Source organism: Phacochoerus africanus, chromosome 4, assembly GCF_016906955.1.
Source record: "Phacochoerus africanus isolate WHEZ1 chromosome 4, ROS_Pafr_v1, whole genome shotgun sequence".
NCBI classification, from domain to species: Eukaryota; Metazoa; Chordata; class Mammalia; order Artiodactyla; family Suidae; genus Phacochoerus; species Phacochoerus africanus.
The window spans coordinates 97734497-97752253 of record NC_062547.1 but is presented as its reverse complement, the minus strand read 5'-3'; the positions used below and the strand labels follow the sequence as shown (position 1 = coordinate 97752253).

General features: G+C 35.2%; 1 protein-coding gene across 1 annotated transcript in view; it reads right to left on the bottom strand.

The window, feature by feature from the left end:
- Positions 1-3113: 3113 nt before the first annotated feature.
- The window catches only part of POLR3G (RNA polymerase III subunit G), a 40665-nt gene continuing 26021 nt past the window's right edge, over positions 3114-17757 (bottom strand). The window contains exons 6-8 of the mRNA XM_047778277.1: positions 12413-12492; positions 7835-7981; positions 3114-4561 (exon numbers count right to left, since the gene is read on the bottom strand). Coding sequence (XP_047634233.1) covers positions 4475-4561; positions 7835-7981; positions 12413-12492 — 314 coding nt within the window. The 3' untranslated portion in view covers positions 3114-4474. The remainder of the gene's footprint in view (positions 4562-7834; positions 7982-12412; positions 12493-17757) is intronic.

Sequence of the window (17757 nt, the reverse complement as noted above, 5' to 3'; positions counted from 1 at the left end):
AATCTTTGTATTTAATTCACTTAAAAAGTTGCAAGTGAAGACAAATCTGCTTTTTAAAAAGGACAGATTCTTTTTTCTTAAAGTCTGGGTACAAATGGTTAAGGTGGTTTCAAACTAACGGGTGCTATTTAAATTAAATAATTTTTGCCATCCTACTCCTAGAAAATCTATGAGATTTATGTTGCGATAAATTAAAATCAATTTATAAAGTCTGCTGGCCATATTAAGAATTAGAAGACTCAGAGTTTCTACTGTGGCCCATCAGGTTAGGAACCCGATGTAAAGTCTGTGGAAATGATTTAAATGTCTAGCCTGAGAACTTCCATATGCAGCAGGTGCAGCCCTAAAAAGAAAAAAAAGAGAAGACTGTAGTGCTAAGTCAACTTCTGCAGAGGTCTTTTTTTTTTTTAAAGCTTATCTTTTTCTGGACTCTACTTGTTGAGTGGCCCGAAACGTTCTTTAAATGAACCACTATTTAATTATTAGTTCTTTTTAAAGATGTCTACTTGTAGAGTTACCTACTTGGAAATATGAAGGATATAGTTAAGAGTTTAAGAAATACCGTGAAGCAAAAATCCATTTAGCGTGTTACAGGGTAAAGGTGGAGTTATTTACAAGTCTGTATTACAAGTCTGTATTTAAATGGTACATTATGATGGGAATCATTCTTATTTTGAATTACAACAGTGTTGCTCAGGAAATCAGTATTTTTCTTCCAAGTATGTGCATATTGCACCGTTAGATCATAGAAATCTGAATGCTTTATTTAATTCTTTTTATGTATGCAAATTATATAAATTTTTTGTATAATGTATTTTATACAAATGCAACATGGAATTGTAGAACATTATGTTGGCATGTACATCTGTAAAACTGGTTTTTAAAACTTTTCCCCTTATTTTTCATATTTTAAAAGATCTTCAAAATGTAATAAAGTTTCTATTTTATTATTCAATCTAAAATGGAAGCTGGTTAATTTAATTGAATAAAGCAAACCTTTACTTTTAGAACCATTTGACATAGAGATACTATGTAGGATAGACTGAATTGCCAAAGATTGACCAATTCAGATTTCCCCCTTTTTATACTGAAACAAAATCAACTAGATTATTCATAGTATGTAAGTGAAAGGAAATGAAAACAAATTTCAGATTAATGTTCTTTGGGGGCAGAATTTTTATTCTCAGTGAAGAAGTTCTCATGAGGTATGGTCCACACCTTCTTAGCAAGTTGTGCATCAGTCATATAACAGTATGCTCTATTTCTATGTATATTCTATTATGAAACAACCCTTTTCAAAGTATTATTTTTATAAAATGCCAGTAGCAGGAGTTCCTGTGGTGGTGCAGTGGAAATAAACCCAACTAACATCCATGAGGATGAAGGCTTGCTTGATCCTTGGCCTCGCTCAGCTGGTTAAGGATCTGGCATTGCTTGACCTGTGGTGTAGGTCACAGACACAGCTGGATCCCAAGTTGCTGTGGCTGTGGAGTAGGCCGGCAGCTACAGCTCAGATTTGACCCCTACCCTGGAAACTTCTATGTGCTGCAAGTGAGGCCATACAAAAGACCAAAAAAAAAAAAAAAAACCAAAAAAAACCACCCCCCCCCAAAAAAAAGGAATTGAGGAACGTTACTTGGAGTTTTTATTTATTTAATGAAGGAATTTGTGATGTAATCTTTGTTTTGGTTTTTTTTTTCATTTCTTAATTGTACTGACAGTTTTTCTTATAAAAAGTTTTTACTAACTCCAGAGTCTTTAACCATATGAAGGCAACACCATCAATACTGTACATTTGAAGGCAGTGGGGAAGGAAAAGTTAACAAAGTCTTCTGAATTTCTCAGCATTGTCTCAAAAGCCATTACTTTGTTATCACAACTTTAATCACCTGGAGTTCTGTTGTTGATGGTGGTTTGCTCAAGAACATTTGATACTGGCTTCCCTGCTCAATAATTAAACAGTTATTTTGCCAGGTAAAATTAGTATTAACAAATGAGCTTTCTCTATGAAACATAATTCAGGGTCAATATAAAACATCTTAATATAAGACAAAAAGGACACAATTTTTTAAGAATTTAATGTGTAAACAAATACAGAAAAATAAACATTATAGCAACAAAACAGTTTTGCATCTTATATAGAAGTTTTAAAGTTATTTCACCAAGTATTTAAGAAGCTAATCACTGCATTAAAGTTTACCTTCTTATAGAATAACTTCACAGTATTTGAGATTTTAAACCAGAAAAACAAGATTCATGCTGGTAAAACAATCTGCAAATACTTCCTGCCTGTTCCCACAATTATTCTACTTTAAACTTATAAAATGATCTTCCAATGGGAGAAGACAGTGCACTTGATAGGGATGGCTGGGACCTCCCTGGGCAAATCCTTGCCCGAAAAGATGCCTTACCATCTGCAGGACTAAAGTGGTGGAGACAAACTGAAAGCAAGGAGAAAAGATTCCTCTATCTTTGGTATATTCGCCTGATTCAAGTTTTATCTGCAGATTTATAATTAAGTAAACAGAACCATAGAGATAATGTTCCTATAAATTACATGGTATTTGGCTACAGTACTAAGGTGAGAGAATAAGAAACTTAGGTTAATTATCAATTCTAAATAACTATTTGCTCATTACAACTGAAAACAGGATTCTACTCTTGAGTAGATTGCTACTTGAAAGTGTTTTATTCATGTTTTCCATTTAGAATCTTTAAAACTTTTGATAAGCTTCTTTAAATAAATCACAACTTATGATCAATGATCAACACAATACTGCACTAAGAATGGCCCTCACACGCATGCTGAATTATCTGAGCAGGTATTACAATTGAGAGTGAAGAGTGATCTTTTTCCTGAGAAAGCCGTGATACAAAATGGCACAATACACATTTTCTCCAATTTTCCCCACCAGAATACAAGAAAATCAAATCACAATGTTATTTTGTAAGGAAAACGTGTTTGCAAAGAAAATTGTGTTCAACCACTTTCCCAGCTAAAATCTTTTTAGAGGGTGAGAACCAATTTAAGAATGATCGCTCTACAAGGTGAGAGTTTTTGAGTTTTTGTTTTTATAGAAAACTGTTTTAAGGCACAGAAAACTTAGCCAAGCTCAATTTCAAGGTTGAGTTTTTAATAGTAAAGGTAGAAATGGAATCTAGGGCTCTTATTCTCAGGTTAGAGGGTAATGGGTGTTATCTTCCCAAGAGGGAAAAATTATCTATTTCTTTTGGTGGATAATGTTAATAAATCATTTTTAAATATAAGACTTTCCTTGAAAATCTTTGGCATTTGTGAGTCGTCGGAGGCTGAAGTTTTAGCTATCCTCCCCTACCTCCCTAAAAGGCAGAGGAACTAGTTTTTAACTGTAGCAAAAAAAGATTAATCTTAGTTTCAAAATGACCTGAATTTTATCCTGTGGTGTTATATAAATCAATTGGACAGCTAAGTCCCGTGAAACATAACAGAGGCCACTACACCTCAGAGATTTCATATACATGAGTTCTGCAATAAGATTTATATGACTAGAACTTACTTCACATTTAAGTACAAAATTAAGATGTCTTAGTCTAGTTTTTCATAAGCCAACTACTCAAAAATATCAAACTTATTACAGTGGGATGATGAATTCATATATTACATGGTATGAAGTTAGCCCCAATTCACATTTTTGTTTTTTGTTTTTTTGGCCACACCTGTGGCATACTTAAGTTCCTGGGCCAGGGACTGAATGCAAGGTGCAACTGGGACCTAAGCCACAGCTGCAGCAATGCTAGATCTCTAACCTGCTGCACTACAGAGGGAATTCCCAATTCAGGCATCTTTAATATTCACCCCAGGTCTTTGTACTGGTTGAGATGTAAGTTGTGAAATTTATTTAGCTCAGATTGCCATTTTTCCTTGTGCACATGCTTCCAGTCACAAAACTTTTAATCTCATAAAATACACACTTAGAAGCACTCAGGTAGGTTTATGTGGTCGTAACATAGTAGCACAGAACATACCATGTAAAAGTAAACAATAAAATTATGTTCAAGTTTCTTTGTTTTTAAAGTGCTCCATGTGCAGTATTAAACTGACTTTCAGATTAGAGAACTCCATTCTGATGACTAGTAGTAGTTTTAGAAAAGACTAGCAGTTAAACAGGAATAATTTGTTCAGGTATGAATACATAGACTAAAAGATGCAAAAACTATTTAGGCACATTCTAATCCAAATAATATTAAAAAAATCCATTTGAATACACAAGAAGGATGACGGAAGAATTAAGAAGGAATGTCCCAGTGTCAGGGATTAATTGGTAAGGTAACTAGCATGTAAACATAAAGTAGTTCTCAGTGTTTCAGTAACAAGTATTTGTCCAACCAATCACGAACAAAAATACTCATTCCTTATCAGAAATAAAACAGAAATACAAATCTGTACAAATGTTCAAAAGCTGATCATAAAAATTTTGGGGGGGGAATTTCATAGCTAGTAGGTTGCTTCATCCATGTTGTCATCACTGTCTGCACCAAAATCATCTCCATCTTCAAAGTATGAATTAATGTAGTCATTTTCCTAAGTGAAATAATATACTCCTCAGTACACATTAAAAGAATTAGTAACATTAAAGAACATAATTGCAGGCTGTCCCTTTACTATAACTTTATAAATACCAAATTTAGGTAATGAGAAAATAATGCTAGGCTTAAAAGAAATCTCTGCTATTTCAATGCTTTAAACACATATTAACTTCACACATATACCTGTGGTGCTTTCTTCCTCTAGGCCACCATCTCCTACTAACTATTCTCAGGCACCATCTAGCTAAAGGACGATAAAACGGATGCCCATTATACCTTAGTAGAATGATGTATCTAAATCTTTACACCCTAGTGGGAGGATACATGGTTTAGTTAGCTAAACCACTAAACACTTACTCCAAACAAATGTTTAAACACTCAAGAAATGAAGCCAATTTACATCAACATTCATTCATTCAACTACACCAGAACAGATTTTCACAGAATACATAGCTGAGCAGAAGCAGAGAGATCTTTGCTTCCTATCAAAGACCTCAGGATACTAAATCAAATATAGAAGATGCCATATTACATTCCATCTAGGGCCCCTCATCTTCCTTTAAGTTAAGAGAGATTAAGCCCCTGGGAATACTCCAATTCTTATAGCTAAGACTAATATCCATGTAAATGACTCAAGGTATCTCTGCTTTCTATCAAAAATTCAAAACTCCCTTTTAGATATAGATGAAAAGAAATAGAGTTCTTAACAAATTGCAGTGTATGGCCTGTTTCTGAATTTCAACTGGAACAAGAAAAACATTTTCTTCCAGACAAAATTTGAACACTTTTAAAATATGACGGTATTAAAGAATTATATATTTTATTGTGTTAGGTATGATAATGGTATTGTAATTTTGTTAAAGAGCCCTTATTTTTGAGTACATACTGAAATATTTATGGATGAAAGGATACAATGCCTGGAATTTGCTTTAAAATATCCAAGGCAGCTGGGGGATTGAAGTGGGGGGACTGGAGTGAATTGGGTGGATGAAAGAGTGATAGGAAGACTGGCGATGAGTTGAGCATTGTTAAAGCTAGGTGTTAAATCCACAGGTGTTTATATTGCTAGTCACTAGTTTTTGTATATGATTGAAATTTTCCATAAAAAAATTAATCTCCACATCTCTACTGTCTATAGCAGGAATTATGATAGAGTAAGAAATACAGACTATTCTCAAAGTCTTCTGGAAATCAGCTTTTTTACTATCTGAATGGTGGGATTTTATATATAAATTTATATATGTAAGAGAGATAACTTGTATAGTTTGTCCTCCCTAAACACTTAAGTTTTCCATACCCAGCTAAGACCCTTCCCATTTCCAGGAAGTTGGCCTGGGTTCTCTGGGGCCGAGGAATCTAACAGTCTGAAAACCTGGCTGGATCCTGGGGCCAGTGTACCAGGGACAGGTGGCATGGCTGAGAGCATTAGGTAATTTTGTGAGATTAGTAATCTTGATACAGGTACAGAGTAAGAACTTATTGAAACTGATGGCTTAAATGGTTCTTGGCTTTTATATGAGCCCCTGCTTTTTTCTTTAGTTATAATATTCAAAAGACTGAAGAAAGAAAAAAGTCTACATTTTCTCACTTTTACATGTGGGTGTTACATAGATAAGTTGCTCCATTTTATTCTTCAAAACAAACAAAAAAATGCTTATCAAATCCTCAATATATCAGGTGAGTTAATTAGCCATAATTTTTCATTAATTAGTTAATTGCTAAAAAGAGCAAAGAGAATAACTTCAAATCTAGAAAGGCTTTAATCAAGCTCCTCTTCTCATCCCTCACCCAGCCTCATACTCAAAACATATATAATTTCTTTACTAAAGTAGATAGTTGTTTTTTAAATGAAATATTTAATACCACTGGTGGTGTTTAGGATTCTGTTAAGACCCAATACAGAATTCTGAAGTTACCAGAATTCTGATGTTTGCTGTTCTTGTCAGGATGGATCTTAATTTCAACACAGCTCAACCCAAGTAGACTTTATAAACAGGGCATTTCAAAAGTCAAAGAATATTCAGGAAAATTCCAAAAGAAGGGTAACATGCTCTAAAAATATTAACAAATAACCAGATGCTTCTATTAACTGGAATACCTTAGTGATGATTCAGAAATAGACTGATGAACAAAGTCCAGAAATATATCTAAGCAGATGTAGGAATCTAATAGCTGATAAAGGAGAATTTCAATCAATGCAAAAAGAACATTACTTAGTATATGAGGTAGGCAACTGGCTAGCCATTTGGAAACTGATAAAAATGGATCTATATCCCTCCCTGCACACTAATATAAATTTCACAAGAATTAAAATTTAATGCACAGATATTGCAGCATTTAAGAAAGATTTCTGGAGTTCCCTTCATGGCTCAGCAGTTAACAAAACCAACTAGGATCCATGATGATGCGGGTTCGATCCCTAGCCTTGCTCAGTGGGTTAAGGATCTGGCATTGCTGTGAACTGTGGTATAGGTCGCAGATGGGGCTCGGTTCTCACGTTGCTGTGGTTCCAGCGTAGGCTGGCAGCTGTAGCTCCAATTCAACCCCTAGCCTGGGAACCTCCTTATGCCGTGGGTGCGGCTCTAAAAAAAGGGAAAAAAAAAGATTTCTTGGAGCAATTCAGGGGAAGGAAAGATTCAGGGTGTTGTGTGAGCAGCTGAAATGAAGACAGTGGTTACAAGAATGTAGAAGAAACTCTCAGCCTAGGGTTAACTGCACAAGGCGTCTATAAAGGCATCTATAAAGTCTCAAAGAGGCCACAGCAACAAACTTATTTTTTGAAATGCTTCATGTTTCTGAAGGTTGGAAATCCCAAAACCAAAACACTGAGTCCTGACTCAAGTCAGATCCTTTAGGTTGAATTATAAAAGTTCTCTGTATGTCCTTAGGCACTTTGGGACTTGAAACCTGATGTACTGAAGAGATTCCCCTCCAGAACTACATGACTAAAACCTTAATTATCTGAACTGCCCACTTAAAATTATATATAGATAAATCTTAGTTACACTAATCTGATCAATTTCCTTAACTGGTGGACTTCCACTTACAAAGTTGCCATCAAGTTATGCCTCCTACATCTCAATTGGTATCATTACAATTCCAATGCTATAATAATTCTCTTGATACCAAGGATTGATGCCAGTGATGATAATGTACCCCTGATTCCCATCAACTTGGTTTTTGTTTAAGTATTTACCATATATCTGATTCTGTATTTGATCATCTTTAAGCCTAGTAACTTTGTTACCCTCCCCAAATAGACCCTTACCTCTTCTTGCTCTTCTTCATCATATTCCTCCTCTTCTGCAGCATCATCGTCATCATCATCATCACCTTCTTTACTTTTCTCTTTGCTTCCTTCCTTTTCTTCATTTTCCTCATCTGATTTTTCACCATCACCTCTCTTTTCCAATTCCTGGCATAAATGCATTTAATTAATTTAAATGGAAACCACTAGACTCTGATTTCCCTGCGCAATCTCAGGTAAAGAGTTACCTATCACCTTAATCTATTCTTCCCTTCCCAACACCTCCAGACCACCACTTAGGACTCTGTGAGTTAATTCAAGAAAGGAGATACTGGCCTGTCATTACCCTGGTACTTTCTATGATTTTGATACTTCAAAAGTGGGTCTTAGGTAATGCTGGGATTTTGGCTCTAGATGTACAATGCTTTATTTTTATGATTTCTATGCTAACTCCTAAAATAGAGTTGATTTGGTTTATACAGAAGAACTTTCAAAGTGTTATTTTGTTTTCCTCCTGATATAAAGAGAAAAAAAGAATGTAATGGTAACATTTAGCTAAAATATGATTATTCTTAATCAGTAATCAGAACACTATTTTATAAATCTATAAATACTCTACAAGATATTTGCTCTGTAGATTAGATATAAAGAGAAAACAAGAGTTCCCATCGCAGCTCAGCAGGTTAAGAACCTGACATAGTGTCCTAAAGATGCAGGTCAAATCCCTGGCCTTACCCAGTGGGTTAAGGATCTGGCGTTGCCACAAGCTGTGGGCTAGGTCACAGATGCGGCTAGGATCTGATGTTGCCATGGCTGTGGCATAGGCCTGTAGCTGCAGCTCTGATTTGACCCCTAGCCCAGGAACTTCTGCCATGGGTGCATCCATAAAAAGAAAAAAGAAAACATATTTTGCATTTGCAGTGACTACAATTTAACTATTCTATTATTGATTCTTAAATATTTATTTTTTAAAAATTCCTTTAAGTACATTCAAATTTGAATTTAAGGAAATCAAAGACAATGAAAGACTGTATCAGAAAGACTCAATTTTTAATAAAAATTCAAACTCCACCTTTCCTGTCACCCTCCCTACTAAGATAGAAAAACTGAGACCAAAGTAATAGACATAAGATGATTTATCTTCATACTGACACATATTATTTTATATAAGTTATTACTACAATATACTGTGTGTGATTTTTCCAACTGGCCATCCTTTGGAAGTAAACAAAATGGTATTTATAGATTTTTTTGAAGTGTCTATAAACACACACACATACACACATAATGATGCTATGTTAACATTAATTAATACACGAAACGTTTTTCTTTTTTAATCAAACTATAGTAAAAAGGCCTACAACCTGCAAGTTTGTGTTGTTCAAAGGGAACTATGATACTATATTTACTTAACTCTGTGCAAGGAATATGCTATGTCTGAAAAATCATGCTATTAGCTATTACTTCATAATTAGCAATAGGATTTTTAAACCAGTTACGTATAATATTTTTTAGATAGAGAATTCATTCAGTGCTACATAGGGACTAGGAGATTTTGATTTCCACTACTGCCACCTCAAATATCTTTTTTCTTTTTGTCTTTTTAGGGCTGCACCCACAGTATATGGAGGTTCCTTGGCTAGGGGTCAAATGGGAGCTGTAACTGCCAGCCTATGCCACAGCCACAACAATGCAGGATCCAAGCTGCGTCTGCCACCTACATCACAGCTAATGCCAACGCCAGATCCTTAACCCACTGAGCAAGGCCAGGGATCGAACCTGCGTCCTCATGGATGCTAGTCAGATTCATTTCCACTGAGCCATGACGGGATCTCCGCAAATATCTTTAAATAACCTCAACTTTGTTACTACCACATACCTCTAAATCAAACCAATAAAATACCTAAATTAGTTAACAATTATATTTATGAAATTTAGAAAAAAGACTGCAGAGGCATACACATTGTCTCATTGTGTCATTCTTTTTGTGTTAAGCTATTGGTTTTTTATTTTTATTTTCGGCTCCACTAGAGGCATGTGGAAGTTCCTGGGCTGCGGATAGAACCTGAGCTACAGCAGTGGCAGTGCCGGATCCTGTTGAGCAACCATGGAACTCCAAGCTATTAGTTTTGATTCATCTACTTAGTAGTCGCCATAGATGTAACTACTTACTGCTACTACTTTACATGTGTTTCACGAATAATGTGAGCAATACAATATTAAAATACTTCAAAAACAGTTAATTTATGAATAGGAAATAGTTCTTCTGGTTTAAATACTATAGACCACCCTAGAGAGAGCCACCTACATTTGTATCATGCAGAATAAAAAGCTCAAATATTAGTTTACTGCTATTTGATTATTCACACATTAATCATGAGATCTGACTATATGTCATTCCCTCTCCTCACAGAAGCCTTATTAAAGAAAACTTACAACTGAGAGTTCCCTTTGTGGCTCAGTGATTAAGAAACCCAGCTAGGAACCATGAAGATGTGGGTTCGATCCCTGGCCTTGCTCAGTGGGTTAAGGATCTGGCGTTGCTGTGGCTATGGCATAGGCTGGTGGCTGCAGCTCTGATTTAACACCTAGCCTGGGAACCTCCATATGCCACAACTACCACCCTTTAAAAAGCAGATAAAAAGAAGGAAAGAAACAAGCAAACAAACAAACTTACAACTACTTTTGCTGAAGAAATGAACAATAATAGTTATCTGGAAGCTAACTTTGCTCTATTTTAGCCACTAACTCCTGGGGATTTCTAGACTTAAAAATTCCAGTTTTAACAATGTGTATACCGAAAACAAGGTGTTTTAATGTAGGAATAAGGAGACACAATTTGTTCTGCTGAGAAACCACATCCAATGGTCCAGATCAATCTTCCTTATAGCACATGTCATCTTAGCAACTTCTTTCCAGGAAGTTTTAAGAATAATCAGAATCTGTGTTCAATCAATATAAAATGGCACACCCATCCATCATCCCACCACAGTTAAACCTGAGAGTTATTGCTATTCCTTCAATAATCCTTCTGGCTTGATTTTCAGACATGCCATCTCTAGCTCAAGTACTGGTCAAAAATAAAATTTAATGAGTTTCTGTTACCATGCAGCTATGCCAACTTGGCCATGCAAGTAAAAATTTTAAAACCTTGACTTCCTCATTGGTAAGTAAGGAATAATAATACCCATTTCTCTTTGTATTATGAAATCTTAAGGACATAATATATGTAAATAGCTCACCGAAGAGCCTGCTATATAAAAAGTTCTCCAAAAGTGCTAGCTATTATCCTTATCATCATCATCATCATCACTGTCAATGCAAGGTACTACATATATTCACAGTGGGAATAAATTGGTATAACCTTTATGAAGAATGATCTGTCAATATTTATCCATATTACCCATATTTGCCATATAATACAGTACACATAACAAACAATCTCATAAATCCACTTCTAGTAATCTACCCTACACATGTGAAATGACAAACTTAACATGGATCTACCGCAGCACTGTTTATGACAGTGAAACACTAGATGAAACATAATGTCCATCAATAGGCTATTGATTAAACAAATTATGGTTCATTCTTGTAGTATAGATTTAGAAAAACAAAGATAAGGCAACTCTATACAGACTGACATATCTCCAAGATATTTTATGTGATAAAATAAAAAGGCAAAGGAGTATATTAGTCTACCTTGTGTCATTAAAAAAAAAAAAAAAAAGAATCTCTATTTTCTATGCATAAAATGTTTCTGAAAGGATATATAAGAAACCGGTAACACTGGTTGTCTCCAGGAGGGGAACTGGATGGATGACTAGGGACAGGGATGGGAGGGCATATTACCAATTTATTAATCTTATGAATTTTACATCTTTTTGTTTTTGAAATATTTTAAAATAAACATATAAATATTTAAGTTCCATAAACAGGATTTTCCCTGAATAGAATCTTCTATATTTAATGTAAGACAGGGGAAAAAGCATTACATATATATATACACACAAATAGAAAAAAAATGAGAGATTTTTAAAAGATACACATTCATTTTTCTTTCCCACACATAATTCAAATGGCGGGGGGGGGGAGTTTCCATTGTGGCTCGGTGGTAATGAACTCCAACTAGTAACCATGAGGATATGTGTAGGATCCCTGTCCTTGCTCAGTGGGTCAAGGATCTGGCACTGCAGTGAGCCATGGTGTAGGTTGCAGACATGGCTCAGATCTGGCATTGCTGTGGCTGTGGCTCAGGCCGGCAGCTGCAACTCCAATTTGGCCCCTAGCCTGGGAATTTCCATATGCTGCAGGTGCGGCCCTAAAAAGCATTAAAAAAAAAAAAAAAAGCCAGGGGAAAGAGGAATATGGTGGAAAAGGAGGCAGGCTGATAGGTGAATGGGAGAGAGGACAGGATGGAGCCCCACATTTCTCCACCAACAATGTGCAAATCTCTCTAGTTACCATATATACCCTATATGGTCTTGGTTTTGCCAAATGCACATGATATTAAAAAGTAAGAGAAAGTGGAAAGGTTGAAGGCAGAAAAGAGGCATGACATTTTTCCAGTATGTTCTTTTAGCAAGAAGAAAACCTTACCTCAATTTTTTTCAGTACATCTGCAGTATTAGTGAGTGAAGTGCCTTTGCCTGGATCTTTTGTCTTTTTGGATTTGGGGCCTGTTGAAGTAAAAAACCACCATTAACACATTCTTCTATGACAGTAACTGTGTATTACATTTCTTCATCTTTTAAGATGCCATCTAGCATGGTAGTATGTCATACCAGGCAGTCACATAATTTGCACGCTGAATTAGTTTTCTTAAAGAATAAACAAAATAATCAGCACATGTCACCAATTTTCCATTATGAGGAATGATTATTACTTAATAGAATATTTTCTAAGGCTGCAACCAGGTATCTTGATAGTAGTACTGAAATTGTGAACTGGCAATTAATGTCATCAGGGCCAAAACTGTAACAATGTTCTTCAGGCAGGAGCACTAGAGGGCCAGTGAAAGGCTCTCACAAACTTATCATTTGCACTGGCTTTCTGTTCACTGATCAGGAATTTTAAATATGGCAGTCTTACCAGATTTGGAAAAATAAAAAACAAACTTCCAGTTATAAAATAATGTAATCACAAATATATAATGTACAGGGTAGGGAATAGGGCCAATAATATTATAATAACGTTGTATAGTGATAGGTGGTAACTAGACTCACAGTGGTGATCACTTCATAATGCATAAAAATATCAAATCACAGTGTTGTATAATAGAAATTAATATGATATGTAAGTCAACTATACTTCAACTAAAAACAAACAAGTGCAGAATAAATATGCATCTGCCAGTGGCTCAAGAGATGAGAAAAAGAGGTTATATTCAGGGCATCCCAGTATCACCTTTTGAATGAAGAGTAAAACAGTTAAACTAAACATACCCATCATATGAATATGAAAACTCAAAGTAATATAAGTAAAATGTTTTCATGGCTTTGGGATACATAATTTTTTAAGGCATATCAAAAATATTGCATTTTGAGGGTACTCTGAAACTGCAGGGAATAGAGAATTGTTTCACATGTAGATTCTGCTAGTTTGTTACCAAAACATCATGGGATGTCCCACTGTGATCAAAAAGTATTACAGTTCTTTCCCAAAGTCAAACTAAACACCTAGAAATTGCTTAGTAACAAAGGAAAATATGGCTCAGAAAGTTATAATTTTTGTTAAAGATTAACATTTAACCTCCAGAAGAAGAAATTTTAAGATTGTGGCACATAACCCATAATAGATGGAATTTATAACTTAGTGTGTTATACCAAATTGTCCCTCAGGGAGTGACTGAGCTCAGAATTCTCAGACATACATATTAGTAAGGTTTTGCTCAAACAAAAATTATAAAAAATAGTTTGATTTAATGGTGGGTAAATTTCTCTACTCCCTTTGACATCAAAGACTATTTAATAGGAATTGTTCCATATACAATATCCTATCATATATGAACAAGCTCTCAATATATATTCTAATATTGATGCCAGAAAACATCAGCTTAAAAAAACAATTTACTCACATCAACGAAGTCTTTTTCTCTAAGGAGCTTTTGTCAAATTACTTAAATTTCATAACACAAATTTAGTAAATGGATGTTACAGAACACAATAGGGTAAATAAGCTTATAAATATTATTAATCTCTTAGCTAAGAAAGTCAGCTGCATATTCAAGTCCACTAAGCAATTTTTGCTATGTATTATTCTAGTTATTCTTAAGGCCTAATCTTTTATTTGTAATTGGGAAAGAAATGTCCATTTACCAAAATTTAAGACTTTTTTTTTTTTTTTTGCTATTTCTTTGGGCCGCTTCTGTGGCATATGGAGGTTCCCAGGCTAGGGGTTGAATCGGAGCTGTAGCCCCCGGCCTACGCCAGAGCCACAGCAACTCGCGATCCAAGCCGCGTCTGCAACCTACACCACAGCTCACGGCAACGCCGGATCGTTAACCCACTAAGCAAGGGCAGGGACCGAACCCGCAACCTCATGGTTCCTAGTCGGATTCGTTAACCACTGCGCCACGACAGGAACTCCTAAGACTGTTTTAATTCCAAAAGCTTTATATGATTTTGTTTTAATCTTTGGCCAAATATTTGCATATATTTGAATTTTTTCCTTTTAACACCTGCCAGTAGTTGGTTCTTCAAGAAACAAACTTTTTCAGTCTTTGGCTCTTTTTGGTATCGTCCATTTTCATGTACATCAGGGGAGGCCATTTTAACAAAAGAGAGAGTATAAGCTTACCAAGAATGAAACACAAAAATTATATAATACGCAATAAAAATGTTAGAGAAGAATAGAGAAAGAAAGTTTCGTTGTTTTGTTTTTCAACAAATGAAAATCTTGATGCACTGGAAACTTTTACTAATGTATGTGTGATCCCAGAGATGAGCAGTTGGTGGGATATATTTGAACATTAATTCCTCCAAATCAGATACATTCTTTTCAGCTTTTTAAAGTTTGCTACAAATTTGTGATTCACTAGGACATGACCAATATCATCCATGCAAATGTTATTTTATTATGAAAGTAATATATTTGCTCAATAAAAGCCATGGTTATAAAAGACAGTAGATAAACTATCATATCTAACATACAATATTCTGTTTTCAATCAAGCTAAATAGTCTTTGAAATTAAATAAAAATATTTCCATTTAAAATATTTGTCATTAATATTGTTAAAATGGCCATATTACTCAAAGCCATCTAAAGATTGAATGTAATCCGTATCAAATTACCCATAACAATTTTCACAGAACTAGAGCAGATAATCCTAATATATATAAATGGAACCATAAAAGACTCAGAATTGCCAAGGCAATCCTGAGGAAAAAGAACAAAGCAAGAGGCACACCTCTTCCAGGTTTCACACAATACTACAAAGCTACAGTAATCATAATCAAAATAGCACTGTATTGGCAGAAAACAAACATACGGATCAATGAAACCAGAAAGGGAGCCCAGAAATAAACCCACACACCTACAGTTAATTAATCCGTGACAACAAAAGCAAGAATATGCAATGTAAAAAAGATAGTCTTTTTAGCAAGTGGTGCTGGGAAAGTTGGAGAGCCACATGCAAATTAATGAAGTCAGATCACACCTTCACACCACACATAAAAATAAACTCAAAATGGCTTAGAGACATGACACCATAAAAGACATGACACCATAAAAGAGAATACAGCCAAAACATTCTCTAACATAAACCATACCAATGTTTCCTTTGGTCAGTCTTGCAAGGAAATAATAAAATAAAATAAAATAAAAATAAAAGCAAAAATAAACAAATGGAACCCAATCAAACTTATAAGCTTTCGCACAGCAAAGGAAACCATAAACAAAATGAAAAGACAACCTACAGATTGGGTGAAAATATCTGCAAATGGTACAACCAATAAGTGCTTAATTTCTGAAATATACAAACAACTCATATATCTCAATAACAAAAGAACAAACCCAACTGAGAAATGGGCAGAAGACCTAAATAGACATTTCTTCAAAGACATACAGATGGCCAATAAACACATAAACACAAATTATTGGAGAAAGGCAAATCAAAACTATGAGGTACCACCTCACAGTGGTCAGAATGGCCATCATAAACATTCTACAAATAACAAATACTGGAGTGGGGTGTGGACAAAAGGGAACCCTCCTACAATGTTGGTGGGAATGTAAGTTGGTACAGCCACTATGGAAAATACTATGGAGGCTCCTCAAAAAACTAAAAACAATGTTGCCATATGATCCAACAATCCCACTCCTGGGCATATATCCAAACCAAACTATAATTTGAAAAGATACATGCACACCTATGTTCACTGCAGCACTATTCACAATAGCCAAAACATGGAATGTCCATCAACAGATGAATGAATAAAGAAGTTGTGCACACAATGGAATATTACACAGCCATGAAAAGAATGAAATAATACCATTTGCAGCAACACAGATAGACCAAGAGATTATCAGAGTAAGTAAAGCAAGTCAGAAAAAGAAAGACAGGAGTTCCCGTTGTGGCGCAGTGGTTAACGAATCCGACTAGGAACCATGAGGTTGCAGGTTTGGTCCCTGCCCTTGCTCAGTGGGTTAACGATCCGGCGTTGCCGTGAGCTGTGGTGTAGGTTGCAGACGCGGCTTGGATCGCGAGTTGCTGTGGCTCTGGCGTAGGCCGGGGGCTACAGCTCCGATTCAACCCCTAGCCTGGGAACCTCCATATGCCGCGGGAGCAGCCCAAGAAATAGCAACAACAACAACAACAACAAAAAGACAAAAGACAAAAGACAAAAGACAAAAAAAAAGAAAAAGAAAGACAAATACCACATGATATCACTTCTATATGCAATCTCAAACAGGCCACAAATCAACATATCTACAAAACAGAAACAGACTCACAGATACAGAGAAGAGACTTGTCCTTGCCAAGGGGGAGAGGGGTTGGGGAGGAAAGGACTGGGAGTTTGGGATTAGCAGATACAAACTACTACATACAGGATGGATACACAATAATAAGGTCCTACTGTAGCACAGGAAACTATATTCAATATCCTGTGATAAACCATAATGGAAAAGAACATGAAAACATAAGTGTGTAATATGTATAACTGAAATTTTGCTGTACAGCAGAAATTAACACAGCATTTAAATCAACTATAATTTTTTTCAATTACAATTAAAATAAAAAATTTTTAAATACATATGTCAAAATTTATCTTATATTTTGAATATGCCCATTTTATTATATGTCAATTATACTTCAATAAAGCTGTTAAAAAGGGGAGGGGATCTCTTTCAGAGGACATAAGCAGAGGGAATACTTTCTAACTCATACTATGAGGTCAAATTTACCCTAATAACAAGGTCAGACACATTTTACAAGAAAGAAGACTAAAGATCAATCTCTCTCATGAATAATGATGCAAAAATCCTCAACAAAATACTTTAAATCCAATCCAACAATATATGGAAGGAATTATACATTACAATCAGTGGGATTTATCCAAGGGATATAAGGTTGGCTTAAAAATCAATTAATCTGTTACCTTTACAAGTTAAAGAAGAAAAATCACATGATCATGTAATAGATGCAAAAAAAGCATATGACAAAATCAAACAGTCATTTATGCTAGGAAAAAACCTCTTAGTAAATTAGGAACAGAGGAGAGCTGCCTCAACTTAATAAAGAATATCTAAAAAACACCCTACAGGTGCATCATACTTAGTGGTGAAAAATTTGATGTCATACTTAATAATGAAAAATTTGACACTCTCCCACTAAGATCAGAAACAAGCCAAGTAAGTTCCCTCTCCTCACAGCTTTTCAACATTGTACTGCAAGTCTTAGCTAATGCAGTAAGGTAAGAAAAGGATTCAAAGGTATATAGGT